Source organism: Phacochoerus africanus, chromosome 4, assembly GCF_016906955.1.
Source record: "Phacochoerus africanus isolate WHEZ1 chromosome 4, ROS_Pafr_v1, whole genome shotgun sequence".
NCBI lineage: Eukaryota > Metazoa > Chordata > Mammalia > Artiodactyla > Suidae > Phacochoerus > Phacochoerus africanus.
Window position 1 is genome coordinate 8,306,077 of NC_062547.1, and position 21,952 is coordinate 8,328,028.

At 40.1% G+C, this 21,952-nt stretch overlaps 1 protein-coding gene across 3 annotated transcripts in view; it reads right to left on the reverse strand.

Annotated features, from left to right (window-relative positions):
- RTN3 (reticulon 3) overlaps positions 1-21,952 on the reverse strand; it is a 65,821-nt gene that overhangs the window by 17,802 nt on the left and 26,067 nt on the right. Inside the window, exon 2 of one of the 3 annotated variants that reach the window (XM_047775444.1) lies at positions 18,504-20,561. The exons of the other annotated variants lie outside the window; for them this stretch is intronic. Within the exon in view, the coding sequence (XP_047631400.1) occupies positions 18,504-20,561 (2,058 nt within the window). The remainder of the gene's footprint in view (positions 1-18,503; positions 20,562-21,952) is intronic. 3 annotated transcript variants of the gene reach the window in all.

The following is a 21,952-nucleotide window of genomic DNA, read 5'->3' on the forward strand; positions in this document are numbered from 1 at the left end:
AAAAAAAAAAAATCTGCTAGAGAGAGGTAGATTTTTTTCCCCTTTCCTCTCTGTTGTGAAGATACTAAGAAATTAAGATTGGGAGATTAGCTTTTCAGATGGGCGCTGAGTGGTTCTTCGGATCATGTCTGGTAGCTCTGCAGATTATAACAGAACATGGTGGCCCAGAAGGAATGGGCCCCGATGGTGTCACTGAGAGCAACTGGAATAAGACTGTTGATAACACTGACACTATGAATTTAAAGGAGCCTCTTCTTCGGGGCATCTATGCTTATGGTTTTGAGAAGCCTTCAGTTATTCAGCAGAGAGCTATTATTCCTTGTATGATGTGATTGCTCAAGCTCAGTCAGGTACTGGCAAGACAGCCACATTTGCTATTTCCATCCTGAAACAGTTGGAGATTGAGTTCAAGGAGACCCAAGCACTAGTATTGGCCCCCGCCAGAGAAAAAGAAAACAAAAAGACAGCTTACAGAATGGGAGAAAATAGTTTCAAATGATACAACTGATACGGGCTCAATCTCTAGAATATATAAGCGACTTATATAACTCAAGAGCAAAAAAGCCAACAACCCAATGGAAAAATGGGCAAAAGACCTGAATAGACATTTTTCCAAGGAAGATGTACAGATGGCCAACAAGCACATGAAAAAATGCTCAACATCCCTGATTATTAGAGAAATGCAAATCAAAACTACCATGAGATACCACCTCACACCAGTCAGAATGGCCATCATTAATAAGTCCACAAATAACAAATGCTGGAGGGGGTGTGGAGAAAAGGGAACCTTCCTGCACTGTTGGTGGGAATGTAAGCTGGTACAACCACTATGGAAAACAGTATGAAGGTACCTTAGAAATCTATACATAGAACTACCACATGACCCAGCAATCCCACTCTTGGGCATATATCCGGACAAACTTTCCTTAAAAAAGACACATGCACCCGCATGTTCATTGCAGCACTATTCACAATAGCCAAGACATGGAAACAAACCAAATGTCCATCAACGATGATTGGATTAGGAAAATGTGGTATATATACACAATGGAATACTACTCAGCCATTAAAAAGAATGAAATAATGCCATTTGCAGCAACATGGATGGAACCAGAGACTCTCATCTTGAGTAAAGTTAAGTCAGAAAGAGAAAGACAAATATGATATCACTTTTATCTGGAATCTAATATACGGGCACAAATAAACCTTTCCACAGAAAAGAAAATCATGGACTTGGAGAAGAGACTCGTGGTTGCCAAGGGGGAGGGGGAGGGAGTGGGGTGGATTGGGAGCTTGCAGTTAATAGATGTAAACTATCGCCTTTGCAATGGATTAGCAATGAGATCCTGCTGTGTAGTGCTGGGAACTCTGTCTAGTCACTTATGAAGGAGCATGATAATGTGCAAAAATAGAATGTGTACGTGTGTGTAACTGGGTCACCAGGTTGTACAGTTGAAAAAAAAACTGTATTAGGGAAATAACAATTAAAAAAAATTTAAAAAAAAGGTTGGGGGATTACTAGGGACTCTCAATCAAATCAGCTACTTTGATCTATTTTACATATCAAGCTCCCATATGAAATCTCCTATGAAAAAAAGAGTTGCTGCACTATGAGTAAATAAAGAAAATGATGTGTGAAAGGTTAGAGGGAGGGAGAGGACGATATGTGGGCCTACGGGGCAGACCTGACTAGCACAGATTTGGGAAGTATTGACATACAGGTGGAAACCTGAAGCCATGGGAACAGAAGAGATCACCTAGGGGCATCTCATAACACCTCAAACACCACTGATTCTACCTTTCACGCAGCAACCCAAGACAGAATGAAACCTTAGCTAACCTCTTTCGAAGTCCTGAGTACTAACCCAATGGGTACTGGGAAGAAATAAAAGTCAAAAGTTCTCAAAAGCACAAAGTCAACAGTCAGTGTTTTCCTTACTTTTGTTATCTCTCTTTTTCACTCTTTTTCAGCTACCCCCACAGCATATGGAAGTTCCTGGAGCCAGGAATCAAGTATGAGTCAGAGTTGTGACCTACGTCATAGATGCAGCCACAGTGGATCCTTAACCCACTGCTCTGGGCTGGGGATTGAACCAGAGCCTCCACACAGATAAGCAGGATCATTAACCCACTGTGCCACAGAGGAAACTCCTGTAACTTTATTTTTACATTATCTAAAGTTTATTTTCATTTGAAAGACCCTTACTTTTTTCTAGTTATATTTCAATATATTTAAAGTCCTGAGCTGTATTAATTATGCACCTTTTTTTCTTTGCTTTTTAGGGCCACATCTTTGGCATACGGAGATTCCCAGGCTAGGGGTCGAATTGGAGCTACAGGTGCTGGCCTACACCACAGCCACAGCAACTTGGGATCTGAGCTGTGTCTGCTACCTATACCACAGCTCATGGCAACACCGGATCCTTAGCCCACTGAGCGAGGCCACAGATCAAACCCACATCCTCATGGATACTAAGCCAGGTTGGTTACCGCTAAGTCAAAACGGGAACTCCTGCCCCTTTTTGGTTAGAACCCCCCACCATTTTGTCTTTTTTAGTGCTGCACCTGAGGCTTATGAAAGTTCCCAGGCTAGGGGTCAAATCGGACCTGTAGCTGCTGACCTACAACACAGCCACAGCAATGCCAGATCCCAGCTGCATCTGTGGTCTACAACACAGCTCATGGCAATGCTAGATCCTTAATCCGCTGAGTGAGGCCAGGGATCGAACTCGCAACCTCGTGGATCCTATTCGGGTTCATTACCACTGAGCCACAATGAGAACTCCCTCTTAGAACTCATTCTAATACATAATACAGCTCCATTGTATAAATTTATGTATGTTAAGTCAATCAATTCACAGTTAACTTAATTATTCTGCTAATGGAAAATAAAGCATCTGACAGAATTGGAGTTCCTGCTGTGGAAGTGGGTTAAGAATCCAACTGTGTGGTTTAGGTCACTAGGAGGTGTGGATTCAATCACCAGCCTAGGAACTTCATATGCTGCAGGCGAAGCCACCAAAAAAAAAAAAAAAAGAAAGAAAGAAAGAAAAGAAAGAAAAAGAAAATGAGGAGTTCCCGCCCTGACACACAGAAACGAATCCAACTAGGAACCATAAGGTTGCGGGTTCAATCCCTGGCCTCGCTCAGTGGGTTAATGACCCAGCATTGCCGTGAGCTGTGGTGTAGATCGCAGACTCAGCTTGGATCCGGCGTTGCTGTGGCTGTGGCACAGGCCGGTAGCTGTAGCTCCATTTAGACTTCTAGCCTGGGAATCTCCATATGCCAGGGGAGTGGCCCTAAAAAAAAAAAAAAAAAAGGAAAGAAAAAGAAAACGAATGTATTCACCAGGAGTGCTTACACTGCTGGCAGAATTATGAATGATACTTTCCTCTTATTTTTCAAATCTTCTATAATGTGAGCATATTTTTTATTTTAAAAATGTTAAAGGCTGCCTACTTCTTGCCCATATTTTTTAAGGATGCCAGCTGTAGTGCCCTTCTTACACCAAAAGAGGGCAATGATACACTCAATGATAATCTCAAGGCCCTTCTTACACCAAAAGAGGGCAATGATACACTCAATGATAATCTCAAGGCCCTTCTTACACCAAAAGAGGGCAGTGATACACTCAATGATAATCTCAAGGCCCTTCTTACACCAAAAGAGGGCAATGATACACTCAATGATAATCTCAAGGCCAAGTAGGAAAAATCCATTCTTGCCAATTCAAATGAGAATGGAGCAAATCTTGATTAACTACTCACTGATTTTTATTACTAAATTTGGGGAAATTTCTTATTTTGATTCCAACATCAACTATTTCCAAAATCATTCTCCAAATTCCCAAACTTTAACCTACTCTCCCAAGTATACACCTCAAAGGAAGATAAATGCTGCTCAAATGCTTATTCTGAAAAGAATACATGTGCAAGAAATTTCAAGGTTTAGTAGCCCATCAGTTTTAATTTCATTTTCAAGAATAAACATCTGAGTTCCCTTTGTGGCTCGGCAGTAAACAAACTCGACTAGTCTCCATGAGGATGCAGGTTCCATACTTGGCCTCGCTCAGTGGGTTAAGGATCCAGTATTGCTGTGGCTGTGGTGTAGGCCAGCAGCTGCAGCTCAGATTAGACCCCTAGCCTGAGAACTTCCATATGCTGTGAGTGCAGCCCTAAAAAGACCAAAAAAAAAAAAAAAAAGAATTCTCCAACTAAGGATCCATACATGTTCTATCTTCTGTGCACTGCAAAATTTGTAAATATTTATCTCTAAGTTTTAAATGTGGCTTACAGAGAGCTCCCGTCATGGCTCAGTGGTTAACTAATCCAACTAGGAACCATGAGGTTGTGGGTTCGATCCCTGGCCTCACTCAGTAAGTTAAAGAGCTGGCATTGCCGTAAGCTGTGGTGTATGCCACAGATGCGGTTCGGATCAGTTGTGGCATAGGCTGCAGCTGCAGCTCCGATTTGACCCCTGGCACGGGAACTTCCATAGGCTACAGGTGTGACATTAAATAGAAAAACGGAAATGAAGCTAAAACTGTCACTGTCAAAGACAAACACACATGCTTTTGGCCTGGCAGCAGGCCAAATAAATTTTAGGAACCTCTTTCAAGCTAGCACTCCTCTCAAAGACTGTCAGAAAAAAAATGGTTTTTCCAAAAACAAACGAACCCAAACAAAAAATAGGAGTTCCCGTCCTGGCTCAGCAGTTAATGAACCAGACTAGTATCCATGAGGACATGGGTTTGATCCCTGGCCTTGCTCAATGGGTTAAGGATCCCACGTTGCTATGGCTGTGGTATAGGCTGGCAGCTACAGCTCCAGTTCAACCCTTAGCCTGGGAACCTCCATATGGCACAAGTGCAGCCCTAAAAAGACCCAAAAAAAAAAAAGTTTTCATTTATTAAAATAACATTCTCCTTGCCTTAAATTTCAGATTTTAAAAGTACAGAAAACAAAACAACATTGACTACCTCTCCCCAACAAAACAGGTAGATCTGAAAATGTGAACTCTGAACTTTCACCCAAAGAATGTAATTAAAGATAATAAATGCAATGCTGAATCATGATGGAAAGGATAAAGATACAAAACTCTAGCTTTAGTTTCCCATCCTTTATTTTTCCCTTCTAGGCCCAACTGGTTATTTGCACATACTGGACTACTTATAATTCTCCAACTAAGAAAATCTAGATTTAACTCTGCAGAAGACATCAGATCTAACCTAAAACTTTATTTTTATTTTTGGTCTTTTTATGGCCGCACCTGCAGCATATGGAAGTTGCCAGGCTAGGGGTCAAATCGGAGCTACGGCTGCCCACTTGCGCCACAGCTACAGCAACACCAGATCCGAGCAGTGTCTGTGACCTATACTGCAGCTCACGGTAATGCCGGATCTTTAGACCACAGGGCCATGTCCTCATGGATACCAGTCGGGTTCATTACCACTGAGCCACGATGGGATCTCCCCAACATAAAACTAAACAAAACAGGAGTAAAAGTTCCTGTGGCACATCAGATTAAGGATCTAGCATTGCCACAACTGTAGCGTGGGTTTGATTCCTGGCATGGGAACTTCTGCATGCCATGGTGAGGCCAAAAAAGAAAAAAAAAAATTAAATAAAACTACTTAATTGCTAATAACTGTGAAAACACAATCAAATTGAAAACATCATTTTATGCCCTTTGCACACATCTGTTTCTACTTCAATCTTTGAAGCTAGTCATGTTGCGGCAATAAGACATTTATCCTATGGTTACGACACACTTGGACCTGTACGCTTCTTTGACAGTCTGTTCAACAACACATGTGAGTGACATGGTTTCAGATGATCATAACATATGATAAAATTATTTTCTTCTAAAAAAAGCTGCTACTCTCTAAAATATTTACCAGTAATAAGCATAAGAAGTTTTAAAATGAATTGTTAGGTAACATACACATGCTACTGAGTGTCCCTCATAGAAAAATTGGGAATCTGATCAATAACTAGGACCGCTTTTCTCCCCTCAACATTTACTTTCCTTCCAACATAAAGTCGAAAAGAGTTTAGAGTACCTATATGATGGATCACTACCTAGATTTTTACTAGTAATGTCTTATTTTGTTTCTTTCAATATATATTTTTTGGTTGCACTCGCAGCATGCAGTTCCCAGGCCAGGGATCAAAACCATGCGATAGCAGTGACCCAAGCCACAGCAGTGACAACATGGTATCCTTAACTGCTAAGTCACCAGGAACTCCCATTTTTTTAAAAATGTACTTCAAAGTAAATGACAAATATCAGGAAATCTACTTCAGCTTGCATATCACCATCAAAATTCAATATTTACTGTCTTTCTTTTGATGTTACATTTACACACAATGAAATATACAATACATTCGCTCAATCTGGACACATGCACACACCTATGTAACCCTATCAAACTACAGAACCCTATCACCTCCCCAAAATTTTGTTTCTTTCCAACCAACACTCCAAATAACCGCTGTTCTGTAGATTTTTCTCCCTACGTAGACTAGTTTGCTTGCTCTACAATTTCACTTAAATGGAATCATACTGTATGAATATTTTCTGTACTGCTTCTTCACTTTTCATAACTTCTGAGATTCGTCCATATTTGTTGCAAGTATCAAAAGAAAACTAGTTATACCACAGGTTAACTATTTCTTTATTGATGAAGAGCTTTGAGCTGTGATGAATAAAACTGCTAAAAACATACAGAAGTGTTTATATGAACACATTTCCATTTCTCTACAGTGGAGTTGCCAAGTTATGAGGCAGGTGCACGTTTAGTTCTCAGAAGAAACTGGCCAACTTTTCTCCAAAGTATCTGTACTATTATGCATTCTTACCAGTAGTTTGAAAGTTTTAGTTGTTCCACAAGCAACATTACGTTATTATCCGCCATCTAGGTGAATGTGTAGTGATATCCAATTTTGATTTTTTTTGTGTGTGTGTCTTTTGAAGGCCGTACCCACAGCATATGGAGGTTCCCAGGCTAGGGGTGCAACTGGAGCTGCAGCTGCCAGCTTACACCACAGGCATAGCAACACCAGATCCAAGCTGCATCTGTGACCTACACCACAGCTCAGGGCCATGCCACATCCTTAACCCACTGAACGAAGCCAGGGATCAAACACACAACCTCCTGGTTACTAGTCGGATTCGTTTCTGCTGCGCCACGACAGGAACTCCCTATTTTTATTTTATTTTATTTTATTTTGTTTTTTGTCTTTTGTCGTTGTTGTTGCTACTTCTTGGGCCGCTCCCGCGGCATATGGAGGTTCCCAGGCTAGGGGTTGAATCAGAGCTGTAGCCACCGGCCTAGGCCAGAGCCACAGCAACTCGGGATCCGAGCCGCATCTGCAACCTACACCACAGCTCACGGCAACGCCGGATCGTTAACCCACTGAGCAAGGGCAGGGACCGAACCCGCAACCTCATGGTTCCTAGTCGGATTCGTTAACCACTGCGCCACGATGGGAATGCCCCTATTTTGATTTTAATTACATAAAGATGTGATGTTGAACACATTCATTGGACCATTGGTTATTTATATATCTCTTGTAAAATGTCAAGAAATTTTCTGTCCAATTTCCTTTATTGTGCTGTTTGTCCTTTTACTGTTGAAATGTAGTCTTAAATATTTCCTGGACACTAGCCCTTCATCAGATCAGTGTTTTGTAAATACTTTCTCCTAGTCAATGGCTTGCTTGTTTAGTGGTATCTTTTAATGGCCAAGGTTTACTTTTACTGGAGTCTAACTTAGAAATCTTTATTTTATGGCTAGTGCATTCTGTGACCTAAGAAACCTCTTCTATGCTCAAGTCATGAAAATACTCTCCTATGCTTGCTTCTAAAAGTTTTATGGGAGTTCCTGTCATGGTTCAGCAGAAATGAACCTGACCAGTATCCATGAGGACATGGGTTCAATCCCTGGACCTGTTCAGTGGGTTAAGCATCCAGCGTTGCCTCGAGCTCTGACGTAGATTGCAGACGCTGCTTGGATCTGGCATTGCTGTGGCTGTGGCGTGGGCCGGCAGCTATAGCTCTGATTCAACCCCTAGCCTGGGAACTTCCACATGCCATGTGTGCAGCCCTAAAAGACAAAAAAAAAAAAAAAAAAGTTTTATGATTTTATGTTCAGGCCTCTGATCCACTTTAGATTCATTTGTGTATGTCAAGCAGGCACTTTGGCAGGCAGAATGATCAGAGGAACCCCTTGGTGTACATGTCTTACTTGCCTAATACTTCCTTCTGCCCCCAGATATTAGCAGAACCTGTGAATATGATGAGATAGTCACTCCTGTATTTAAATATCAGTTATATAAGACCCTGCAGCAGACTGGAGAAAAATTCTCCTGAGAGCTTTGAAGAAGCAAGCTACCATGTGTGAGGAAGGCCATAAGACCAGGATCTGAGGGCAGCCTCTTGGAGCTGAGCATGATCTCCAGCCCAGAGCCAGCAAGCAAGAAAATAGGGATCTGGTCCTCCAACCTCCAGGAACTGAATTCTGCCAATAATCAGTGAAGTTGGAAGAGAATCCTGAGCCTCAGATGTGACCCCAACCCTGATTCATGCCTGTTGATTTCAGAATCTCAGTTTATTTCAGCGTGGTGTGATCTGAGCAGAAGTTCCAGCTATAACCTGTGTCTGGACTCCTGATCCATCAGAAGCTGAGATAATAAAATTGTGTTACTTTAAGTTGCTAAGATTTTGGTCATGTGTTATTTCTGAATTTTCCATTTCTTTGATCTGTTGACTCTTTTGCAAGCTTCATAATTTTTATTATTCTTTTATTATCTGCAGGGTCTGAAATAACCCCCCTTTCATGACTGATACTGGTAATTCATGTTTGTTTTTTTTTTTTTGTCATTCAAGAAATCAATTTTGTTAATCTTTTTCAGGAATCAAACTTTGGCTTGGCTATTTCTGGCTTCCATTAATACTGCTCTTATCTTTACTTCCTTCTACTCACTTTGGGTTTACTTTACCTTCTTTTTCTAGTTTAAGTTGAAACTTAGATCACTGAAATTAGATATTTTTCTTTTCTTTTTTTTTGGTCTTTTTTGTTGTTGTTGTTGCTATTTCTTGGGCCGCTCCCGCGGCATATGGAGGTTCCCAGGCTAGGGGTGGAATCGGAGCTGTAGCCACCGGCCTAGGCCAGAGCCACAGCAACTCGGGATCCGAGCCGCATCTGCAACCTACACCACAGCTCACGGCAACGCCGGATCGTTAACCCACTGAGCAAGGGCAGGGACCGAACCCGCAACCTCATGGTTCCTAGTCGGATTTGTTAACCACTGCGCCACGACGGGAACTCCTATTTTTCTTTTCTAATACAAACATTTGAAGTTATAATTTCCCTTTCAGCACTACACTGGAAAGGTTTGATATACTGTATTTTTATTGTCAGTTTAAAACATTAAAAATTTTTCCTTAGAATTTTTTTGAGCTATAGATTACATAAAAGTGACTTGCTTAACTTCCAAATATTTGGAAATTTCCCCAGGTATTTTATTTTCATTGTTTAAAAATTTAATTTCATTATGATCTTAGAACATAGTTTGTATTTTAACTTTTAAAATTTGAGTTGTTTGAGGGCTATTATCTATATTGGTGAATGTATATGTTGTGCATTTGAAAAAGAACGTGGTTATGTTTCTGTAGGGCACTGTGTTCTATAAATATCATGTAGGTCAAGTAGCTGACTGCACTGTTCAGATCTTTGTATGTATGTATAGTTGGTTTATCAACTGCTGAGAAAAGTATTAAAACCTGCAGTTATGATTAAAGAACTGCCTACTCCTCCCTTATATTTGTCAGTTTTTGCTTTGTTTATTTTGATGCTGTTATTAGGCACATACACACTTACAAGTGTCAAGATATCCTGGTATCTTTTATCATGTCACTTTTTATTTCTGGTACTATTTTTTTTATTTCTATGCCTACTTTTGCATGGCATACATTTTTTGGCACACCTTTTCCATGCACTTACCGTCAATTTATGTGTCTTTAAATTTAATATGCACCTTTTACAGTCAGCATATAGTTAGGTCTTACATGTTTATGCAGTCTGTCACACTGATTGTAGTCTTGAGTCCACTAACATGATGATGTGACTGCACAGTCTCTCACTTTATTACCATGTTACCTGTCTTTCCTTTGTATGTGTCATTTTTCTCCTTACCTTTTGTTTCAGCAATGTGACTAAGATATATGGTGCAGGAAAGGGTTAACTCAGCAGTTCTGGGATGCTAAATCCCTGCATATGCCAAAGAAAGGTCTATCTTCAGGACTGGCTCTTGGGAGTCCTTGGAATATTCTGGCTGATAACTGTTTTGCATGCCTGGGGCTTTGGGCCATGCTGTCCCAGCGTGACTGCTTAAGTCGATCCTAAGAATATGATTTATGGCAAACACCTGTTTCTGCTCTGGGTGGCTTGGGTCTGAGTAGCTGAGGTCAGTTATGTGAGTACTGCACGTCACCCTGAACACCCAGGATGAGATGAGCTTCCTAGTTGGCAACACTTAGCACATGCCGTCATATATCACTGATGGGAGAATGAAGGACAGCCCTGTGTGACTCTACTAGACAGCTGGAAGCTTGCACCTAGTTCCTCCTGGACTTTATCCCATGTGCCTTTCCCCCTTTGCCAATTCTTTTTTTTGGCAGGGGGAGGCTTTTCAGGGCTTCACCATGACATATGGAAATTCCCAGTCTAGGGGTCGAATTGGAGCTACAGCTGCTGACCTACACCAGTTCACAGCAATGCCGGATTCTTAACCCATGGAGTGAGGCCAGGGACTGAACCTGAGTCCTCATGGATACTAGCTCATTTCCACTGAGTCATGACAGGAACTCCTCCCTTTGCCAATTCTAATGTGTCCTTTTTATTGCAATAAATCGTTAATGGTGAGAATAACAGCTTCTGAACCTTTTGAGTCCTGGTGAATCACTGAGTCTGTCAGTGGTCTTGGGAACCCCTAACACATGTACCAAGGTATGGTTTTCTTTGTCCTTATCCTAGTAGGTGTTTGCTAAGCTTTTTTAATAAGGTAAGTGTGTTTTTCATAAAATTTGAGGTGGGCTTTTTTTTGCCATTTTATTTTCAAATATGTTCTTCTCCAGCCTCTCACTTTTCTCTCTTCTAGGACTCCAACTATATGAATTACATCTTCAAATATTGTCCCAAAGGTGTCTGAAGCTTAGTGATATTTTTCCTTTCTGTTCTTCAGGTTGGATAGTTTCCTGTTCATCTGTCATTAAGTATACTTGACTCTTCAATTGTTTGTTTTACTATTTAGCCCACTTGGTGAGTTTTTATTTCAGCTGCTGTATTATACAGTTCTAGGACTTTCACTTCACTTTTTTGTTTCTATTTCCTAGTTGAGATTTCCTTTGTTTTCATTCAATGAAAGAGTATTTTCCTTTCCTTCAAAAGAGCAGTTATAATAGCTGCCTAAAACCGTGTCTCAATTCTAACATATGAAGTTAGTTTCTGTTGGTTGTCTTTTTTTTCTTTGGATTGGGTTATATTTTCCAGGTTTTTAAAATATTGTATAGTTTTAATTATATCTTGGACATTGTGAATACTAGGCTGTATAGCCTCTGGACTCTGTTATATTCCTCTGGAGAGTACTAACACTTCTGTTTCAGTATGCAATTAAATTTGGTTGGACCCAAACTACAAACTCTTGTTTTTTGGGCAATATCTCAAATCTTAGTTCACTTCCTTTATCTTTAGCTATGGTTCAGGGATTAAACAGAAGTTTATACAGAAAGCTAATACTCAGAATTTTAGGCTTGCAGTCTCTAGATCTCTGCTTTCTAAGATTTCTCCTCCCCTCACTGTCCAGTGGTCAAATGGCTGTGATTGACTGGAATTCTGTCCTCTAATAAGTTTTCTATGAAAGTTTTAACCAACCTTCCAAATGCCAACTTCAGCCTTCCTCTGGCTAAAAGCAGTTAAAATAGAAAATTAGCTTCATGTTGTTTCTTCTTAGAAGTGTCGGCCCTTTTCAAGAATCTGCCCATTTTTTACTCGTTTTCCAGTGCTTTCAGGTCTCCCTCCCTGCCCCCACAATTTTGTGCAGAATATACAGTCATACGCACAAAGGTCAGGTCAGGTAAAAGCATAGTTGGCCATAAAAATCCTTGTGATCTTGTTCTTAAAAATTTACTTCAGGAGTTCCTGTTGTGGCTCAGCGATAATGAACCCAATTAGTACCCATGAGGACAAGGATTCAATCCCTGACCCTGCTTAGTGGGTTCAGGATCTGGTGTTGCCGTGAGCTGGGGTGTAGGTCGCAGATGCGGCTTGGATCTGGTGTTGCTGTGCCTGTGGTGTAGGCCAGCAGCCACGTCTCCAATTTGCCCCCCAGCCTGGTAACTTCATATGCTGTGGATGTGGCCCTAAAAAGACATACAAAAAAGTTTTACTTCAGATTTACTGTGTGTAGGTATATAGAGATTCGCTTTTTTAAAAAAATTAAAGTACAGTTTATTTACAATGCTGTGCCAATTTCTGCCGTATAGCAAAGTAACCCAGTCATACATACATATATATATATATATATATATATATATATATATATATATATATATATATACACACACACATATATACACATTCCCTTTCTTTTATCATTTTCCTTCATGGTCTATCCCAAGAGACTGGATATAATTCCCTGTGCTATACAGTAGGACTAGATTCACTTTTATAATACTAAAATAAGTATGATTCTGAAAACCTTGTTTTCTAACTTTTTTTTTTAGTTTAGGCATTCATCATATAATAAAAACTCTATGTTCAATAATGTAGTTTTTATTAATAATAAATTATGAAAATCTTCACATAACAGAAGAAACTTCAACTCTGACAGCAAAGTGACAGTAACTAGAAAAATAATGCACATACCCAGAAGTGAAACTGTTAAGTGCAACAATGACACTAGAGAAATATCTGCATGTTTGTAAAAACAGACAAGTACAAGGATGTTAACTTCAGCATTGTCTATAACAGTAAAAAAACAAACAAAAAAGAAAATAATCCAAATCCCTAATCAAAAAGGGACGTTACACAGTAATAAAATGGATTACTACAAACTGTTAAAATAAAATTATAGATATTTCAACACGAAGAGTTAAAAAAAAAAACTAATGTTGAATTAAACAAGTTGTAAAACAAAGATGCTAATATTAATAAAGCTTTAAAAGCACAAAAAATCACACATACACACATTCAAAGTATAGTAGAAGGATGTTATCAGCTTCACAATGGTGGTTACCCCCTGGGGAAGGGAGACAAGGGAGTGGATCTGGTGGTAATCCAAGGGTCCTTGGAAAGCAAATATGACCATTAATTAACAATTAATAGAAGTTAATTCTAATATACGGAACTACAAGTGTATGTATTTTTGTACTTTATATTTTCCATTTCTTAAAAAAAAAAAAAAAACCCCAACCTGCAACAGCTCTGATACTTGACTGCACAGAGATAACATACTGCACAATCTGCAACGGTTAAGGCACTGAGATATCCGCCACTGTCATAAACAGCCCTACAAGGATCACCTTTGTAATTGTTTTTCCACATACATTCTTTTTTTCCCTTAGAATACATTTCAAGAAACTAATCTGCCAGGTCAATTTCAGGTCTTTGTTACAAAACACCAAACTGCCTTCCAGAAAAGTTTTAACAACTTACATACCTATCACCAAACTATATACCTGACTATTTCCTTGGATTCTTTTTTTTTTTTTCAAACTCTTTATTTTGGCCAAGGCATGTGGAATTCTCAGGACAGGGATCAAACCGGAGCCACAGCAGCAACGAGCCACTGCAGTGAGAATACACGATCCTTAACTTGCTGCACCACAAGGGAACTTTCCTTCCATTCTTCCCAATCTGAATACTAAAATCCAAAAAACTATTTTCATCCAATTAGGTGTATGAGTCAGGGATCTAATTTTCTCTAGACGATTAGTCGTATACTATAGATCATACCATAACTACTCAACAGCTAACCATAACATCGTCAAAAACTTAGGCCTCATTAGGAACTTGTATACAATATACCATAAAATAGCAAAAAGAAAAATAAAACACCATTATTTTTTCATTGTTCCTTTTGCTTATTTTCCCCAACAACTTTAAGCAGGACATAAATACAGAACTGATATTACTTTAGAAAGGAAAACTACTCAGATATACTACTCAGAGACTGACATACTTTACTGTAGTTTATATTTGAAAAGACTTCCTTATAATGTAAGGCAATTTTTAAAGGTTTTCAATTCTGAAACCTGCAAAAGAAGACCTTTTGGCTTCTTGGTCTAATTGTACTAGTCTTCTTTAATTATCATTTAAACATACCTACTAATCATAGAATTTAGTCAGGGACAAATATCCTAAACTGCCATACCACTTTTCATCTCTCACACTAGATTATATAACTCACTTGAGATTTACCAATAATTAGTACTTACACAGTACTTTATTCACTATAAAGCCATGAAGCAGGGCAAAATAATTACTACCATATCAACAAAGGAAGACACTGAACCAATGCAGCTAGCTGTCTACATCAACACTATGGCAGAAATTTAGGCACTAGATTGTCTAATTTCGATATGCCTTATCACTCAAATGAATTTAACAATTATGACAAAAACTCATGAAGCCAGAATACACCAGAGTTAGAGAATTGTAACTGGAGTTATACTGATGATTATCTACTTCAATGTCCTCAGTTTACAGATAAGAAAACTGAGGCCCCCAAAGGTGATGAAACTTAATTGTTTGAAGTCACACTTCTAGACAACACAAAGGAACAATTAAAATTCAGCTCTTTTTTTTCTTGCTTTTAGGGCCGCGCCTGCTGCATATGGAGGTTCTCAGGCTAGGGGGCAAAAATCAGAGCTGTAGCTGCCAGCCTAAGCCACAGCCACAGCCACACAGGATCCAAGCCACTTTTGCGACCTACACGGAAGCTGTGAAGCAAGGCCGGATCCCTGACCCACTGATCAAGGCCAGGGATTGAATCTGCAGCCTCATGGATACTAGTTGGGTTCATAACCCCTTGAGCCACAACGGGAACTCCAGTTTTTTAAACTGAAATTTATTTCCACTGTGCTGCAACAGGAACTCCCCTAGAATTCAACTCTCTTTAATCCAAGCTCAATAATCTTCAACAACTAAAGTATAACAACTACCCTTAACTGCCATTTCAAATTTTTGAGTTTATAAAAAAGCCTTAAAGATAATTATTAACAATTCATTGGCCGACAAATAATTATTTAGTACCCTACTTCATAAGCCGGGTCTTTTCTTGGTCCTAAGTGAATGTTTGCTAAATACTAGACAATGAGTTATCTACATTTTCATATGTAACCCTCACACTATTATTATAAAGTAAACACCATTATTATCTTTAAGGATTAAAATTTAGTAAGATTAAGTAATCTGCTCATGGTCCTTAAGTAAAGAAATACCTTAAGAAGTAAACGGTGCCCTTCTGCTGCAGGCACTGAAGGGAGCAGCCATGGTGCTGGGGCACCCCATGGCTATGGACCTCAGGGTGACCCAGAACACAAGCAAGACAAGGCACAGTTGTGATCGGGGCACCTCGCCAAGCAAAGCAAGTTACTGCAAGATAAGATCTGAGAGATGTGTGGCTTTGTTCTTTACAAGTGGTGCCCCGGCAGGAGGAGCTGAGAGTGTTCCAGATGCCATGTGAGGAAAAGTGGCTGCTAAGACTGCTGAGCCCCCTTTTCACTCTGTAATTAAAACCTGTAATTAAAAAAAAAGTAAATGACAGGAGTTCCCTGGGGGCTCAGTGGAAACAAATATGACTAGGAACCATGCAGTTGCAGGTTCGATCCCTGGCCTCAATCAGCGGGTGAGGGATCCTGTCACAGATTTGATTCCTGGAAACTTCTGCATGCCATGGGTGCAGGCAAAAAATTAAAAAAAAAAAAAAAGTAAACACTATAATCTCACTTATATACTAACAAAAACCCATTTTTATTTCATTTTATTTTATTGTCCCCACATGCAGCATGTGGAAGTTCCCAGGACAGGGAGAGAACCTTTGCCATAGCTGTAACCCAAGCCACAGCAGTGACAACACCAGATCCTTAACCTGCTGGGCCACCAGGAAACTCATTTTTTGTTATAAATATAACTCTATATTATTTAATTTAGAAAAGGGATATACTGGAGTTCCTGCTGTGGCTCAGTGGTAATGAACCTGATTAGTACCCATTAGGATGTGGGTTTGAGCCCTGGCCTCACTCAGTGGGTTAAGGATCCAGCGTTGCTGTAAGCTGCAGCGTAGGTAGCAGAATCAGCTTGGATCTGGCATTGCTGTGGCTGTGCTGTAGCCCGGCAGCTACAGCTCCAATCTGACCCCTATCCTGGGAACTTCCATGTGCCACAGGGGCAGCCCTAAAATAGGAAGGGATGTACTGTTTAAAAGGTTTAGAAAATCAAAGAGACCTAAGTAGCACCTAATACTGACCATACAGTAAGTGTAGAACTTGGTACTGGATTAGAGGTTGTGGATCCCTTTCTTTATATATCCTTTTTCCTTTTCTTCTTCTTCTTCTTCTTTTTTTTTTTTTTTGTCTTTTTGCCATTTCTCGGGCCACTCCAGTGGCATATGGAGGTTCCCAGGCTAGGGGTCTAATCAGAGCTGTAGCTGCCGGCCTATGCCTGAGCCACAGCAACGCAGGATCCGAGCCTCGTCTGCGACCTACACCACACCTCACGGCAATGCAGGATCATTTACCCACTGAGCAAGGGCAGGGATCGAACCTGCAACTTCATGGTTTCTAGTCGGATTTGCTAACCACTGCGCCAAGACGGGAACTTCATATATCCTTTTTTCATTACATTTTCTAAAACCTCAGAATAGAGAGCTTTTGAAGTAACTGTTAACTGAAGTCCAACAGCTAGGAAAGTAAGTCAAACAAACAGCAGACAAGGGGAAGGGCTTCTAATATTATGTGAGTTTGCCTGAAGAATTTTTTTGTCTTCTCTAGGGCCGTACTACCGGCATACGGAGATTCCTAGGCTAGGGGTCTAATCAGAGCTGTAGTTGCCAGCCTACACCAGAGCCACGGCAATGCTGGATTTGAGCCGCATCTGCAAACTACACCACAGTTCACAGCAATGCTGGATCCTTAACCCACTGAGCAAGGCCAGGGATCGAACCCCAAACCTCATGGTTCCTAGTCAGATTCGTTAACCACTACGCCACGACGGGAACTCTGGCCTGAAGAATATTAAATAAGGTCCAAAGCATAAGAATGCATAAGTTCTCTTAAGTATTAATGGCAAAATTGTACTACAATAATGGTTACCTACTTTCAGAGCATAAATTCTCTGTGGTATAAGATCAAATTAATTAAAAGTTTCATTTATTACCTTTCCCAGCAGGAATTCCTTTATCTTTGATTGCTAAATAGATTTTACAAGGCCCACAGCAAAAAACTCAAGTGCTAAGCAGTGATACTACTACGGAAATTTTAAAATAAGCTCTAGAAATAAATAAGAGTCTAACGATATTCTTCTCTTTTTCTTTTGCTTTTAGAGCCGCACCTGTGACATACAGACATTCCCAGGCTACAGGCTGAATCGGAGCTACAGCTGAGGCCTACGCCACAGTCATGACAGATTTGAGCCATACCTTCGACCTATACCACAGCTTGTGGCAATGCTGGATCCTTAACCCAATGAGTGAGGCCACGGATCGAACCTGGGTCCTCATGGATACTAGTTGGGTTAATTACCACTGAGCCATGACAGGAACTCTCTAATGATATTCTTTCTATTTTTTTTATTTTTTTAATTTTCCCACTGTACAGCAAGGGGATCAAGTTATCCTTACATGTATACATTACAATTACATTTTTTCCCCCACCCCTTGTTCTGTTGCAACATGAGTATCTAGACATAGTTCTCATCTAATGATATTCCTAAAAGCAGCAACCCCCCTAGGGCCAATTTAGGAAAGGAGAACCTTGAAAAAACTGGAGCATAAATTTTTTAAAGGGGACTATGTAACAAGTGGCCTATTCCTTTGGGAATTAATTGTATAAGAAAACCACATCAAGTAATCATTAAAAAATCTAGGAGTTCCTGTTGTGACTCAGCAGGTTATGACCTTGACTAGTATCCATGAGGATGCGCATTCCATCCCTGGCATCGCTCAGTGGCTTAAAGGATCAGGCATTGCTGTGGCTGTGGTGTAGGCTGGCAGCTACAGCCTAGGAACTTCCATATGTCACAGGTTTGGACCTAACAAGTTAAAAAAAAAAACAAAACACAACAAACCCAAACCCAAAAAACTACCTTTCCCCATTATGCAATGTGTTTTTATTCTAGCTAAAATTTCAGTGATAAAAATCAGAAACTAGGGAAAATGGCACTCTGATAAGTAATTAATCATAGCAGAACCACATGCAGTATTTCTAATGTAATCCATTACCTGAGAAGTCTGTCAGATGTCTTGCTAAGACATGCTTGTTTACCAGTTCGGTCTTGCTAAGGCTGGAAGTAATATCTACACTAGCAGTTTCTTTGTTAAGAGTGGGCTTCTTGGAAATTTCAAGATCAGATCCAGTCTTGACATCTTTATGTTGTAGGATATCACATGATCTCTGTGGCCAAGATGATTCTGAAGCAAATGTTAAAGTCGGCTTGAGTATTTCTTCAGGAGAGTCTACTTTATCCTGTGCAGAAGTGAACTTCTCAATCTTCCTTTCACTCAATTCTTTAAGGGCTCTGATTGTGAGCTGTTCCTGTTCTAAGTCCAGAGAGGCTGCTGGAGTAAGCTGGGTAGAGAGAATATCAAGAAGTTCACTCCTATCTGTTTCTTTGCTTTGTTCACTGTATTTGCTTTTTACGTTTTTAATTTCAGAACCACCTGACTCACTTTCATGCAAAACATCTGCAGAATGAGTTGTTTCTAAGTCCTCAGTTTTCTCTGATACTGCTTCAAAGGTACTTCCTTCACCTTTACCTAGTATTCCTTTCTCTCTGGTTTCTGAAAAGGCTGCTATCAGGTCCTCTGGGGAAGAATCATCTATATCTTTAACACTTTTTTCATGCAATGACTCCAAAGAGGCAGAGGCTATCACATTTAGTGAGAATTCTGTCTTATCGTTAAAAACATTTGGAGATGCTGCTGAAGGAAGTTTTGGGTTCTCAGCTGCAACAGGCGTTGCAGGAGCAACTACACTCATAAGATGAGACTGCTTCACCTCTTCTGAGATAAAATTCCTATCAGGTACTTGTGAACATGGTGCCTCACTGGCAGGTCTCCTTTGAAGAATATCAGGCTGAACTTGTGGCTCAGAGTCACTGACTGACCCTTCAAAGTTTCCAGATGTTTTGTCTTCCCTATTACAATTAAGAGTCTCTTTGACTTCTCTTTCATCTGTTTTTACAACAGCACTTGGAATGGGAACAGGTTTTTCAGTCTGAATTTTGTTGCTTTCAAATGAAGTATCAGCTGTGATGTCCTCTATTACTGTGTCATCAGACTCACCAGAACTATCAGCCTCTGTCATTTCCCCCAACACAGAGGTCTGCCAATTCATTTCATTTTTCAAGTGGCCATCAGGTAAAACCACTTTCACTGTGGCCACTCCAGAACCCAGAGAGACACGTTTCTCAAATGGAGATCCAGGTAAATCTGCAACTGTGTCATCTCTTTTCTGTACACTGCCTTGCACACCTTTGGTATTGATTTCCTGCATGGAAACAGAGTCTGGCATAGCATTTTCCTGTGGGAGAGACATTTCTGCCCAATCGCCTGTTGGTTTAGGGACAGCAGTGCTCCCATCAATAGAACATACAGGAATTTTCTGATGAGTGTTGGTTTTAAGATTTGCAACCGGAATTTCTGAATTATATTCACTCGTGTCTAGTCCTGTAGTTTTTGTGATGTAGTCAGACTTAGCACTCTGCTGTTTCACTTGGGAAACCAAATCCCAAGTCAGTATTTCATTAGTAAAGTTATGCATATCATTCACACATCTAGACACCTCCTCCAATGCTGCAGTTGTGTGTGAAAACTGTCTAGTGAGCAACCCAGAGGCTGGGTAATGCCCCGCTTCTTTATTTCTCAGTGGAAATACTTTGTCCTTAGACTCTGAAATGTCTGCATGTGATTCTCTATCAGTATGCACTGCCCAACTACCAAAGTCATTTGCACTTTCCTTATATGTGTCTTTAAATTCTTTGTCAAATGCTGCTTTGTCAATAATTACTTCAAATGGTGATTCGGGGGAATCCTTTTCAATAATACCACCCCCTGAAACTTCAGAGGGGGATAAAGAATATGTACAAATGCCTTCTGCTTCAGACTGTTCCATGGGTAGTTTCTGGGATGTTGGCAAAGTGAACTTGTCATCAGCATCCAAGGAAGTTTTATCATTGCAACTTGGTACCTCATTTGGGCTCTTGGACTCATCTTTATTTATTTGCTGTTCCTTTTGACCAACTTCCTTTGAGAGAAAAGCAGGACGAGCTGGGAAACTGGCTGGAATGGAAGGACGGTTACAGTGAACTCCTTCTGCAACAGAAACTGGGAAGTCCGCTATGTCTCTACTCGTCTCCTGAGGCTTTTCCATCTTTTTCACATCTAGAAGAGCCAAGCCGTCTTTTCCTTCTTTGGCTAAAATAGGCTGGCTGCCTAACACTTTGCTTTTTTCTCCATGTAGTATTGTAAGGTCAGTATAATGTACTTCAGAAGATGAAAGAAAGGAGGAAGTCATAATTTCTGAAGGTGGCTCATCAGAGCAAAGAGAGCTCAATTCCTCTATGGTCAGAATTTGAAAGAAAAAAAATTGTTTACCAGGTACATTTACACATTAGCTAGTCAGGCCAAGCAGCATGCTTTTTATTTTTAAATTCATATATATACACACAGGCTGTATATATACACACACATAAAGAAGTGAGGAAACAAAGATCCACAGTTTTAAGACATGCATAAAATTGCCAGCAATGAAACAGAAAAGGCGTGTCATGCCACAAACTGCAAATGACAACAAGTTTTCATGACAAAATACTTTTCAGTCTACTCTTCCCCTTTAACAGCAAAGCGTAAAGAAGGGTATAAGACAGGATAATTTGGGGAAATGTTTTTTTCCTTTGGTATTTGGTAGAGCTCTTCAAAAGAATCAATGTAACCTATATAAAACAACTTGATTATTATGAAGTACTGATATGTTCTCATGTAGGTGGAACAATTCAGAACACACTGCTTCTATAAAACCACTGTTAGAGTTTGACAAGCTGAAAAGGAAAAAAAGAAGTGACCAGAGTTCTTTTTGATTTTCAGGAGATACAGGGAACCCTCCTGCCTAAAAATCAGGCTAGAAGTATTCTTTTCCAACCACAAGGAAGATGGGTCCCAGGTACAGATGCCCTCAGCACTTTCACCACTGCAGCCCACGTTCAATCCCTGGTCTGGAAACTGAGATCCCCTATCAAGCCGCTTCACATGGCAGCCAAAGGTTGGAGGGAGAGAGTAAACTCCAGAAATTCTTTTAAAACAGAAAATATCCTCCTGAAAGTAATACCTTAATTACTGCAGTTTTTAATACCAGAGTAGCCATTGATTTACTACATTTTTTTCCCCAACTTTCCAATCTAGCAAGTTTTTTACTGGGGAAAAGATCAAAACAACTGTCCCAAGGGAAGGCACCATCCTTACACACTGCTGTATCTGTGGAGGTGGTACAAAGCAGGTCTTAAATAGGTCCAAATGAATGAATTAATGATTCGGCCTGATGAGGGGAGACCAAAGTAGGCTCAGGAGAGCAATGCCTTCCTTGAGTATGAATGGGTAATCGGGATGATGTAAAAGAAAAAACCTTTGGGATTACTTTTATTCAGCTTATGTTCTTTTTCATGTTAGAATCTGAA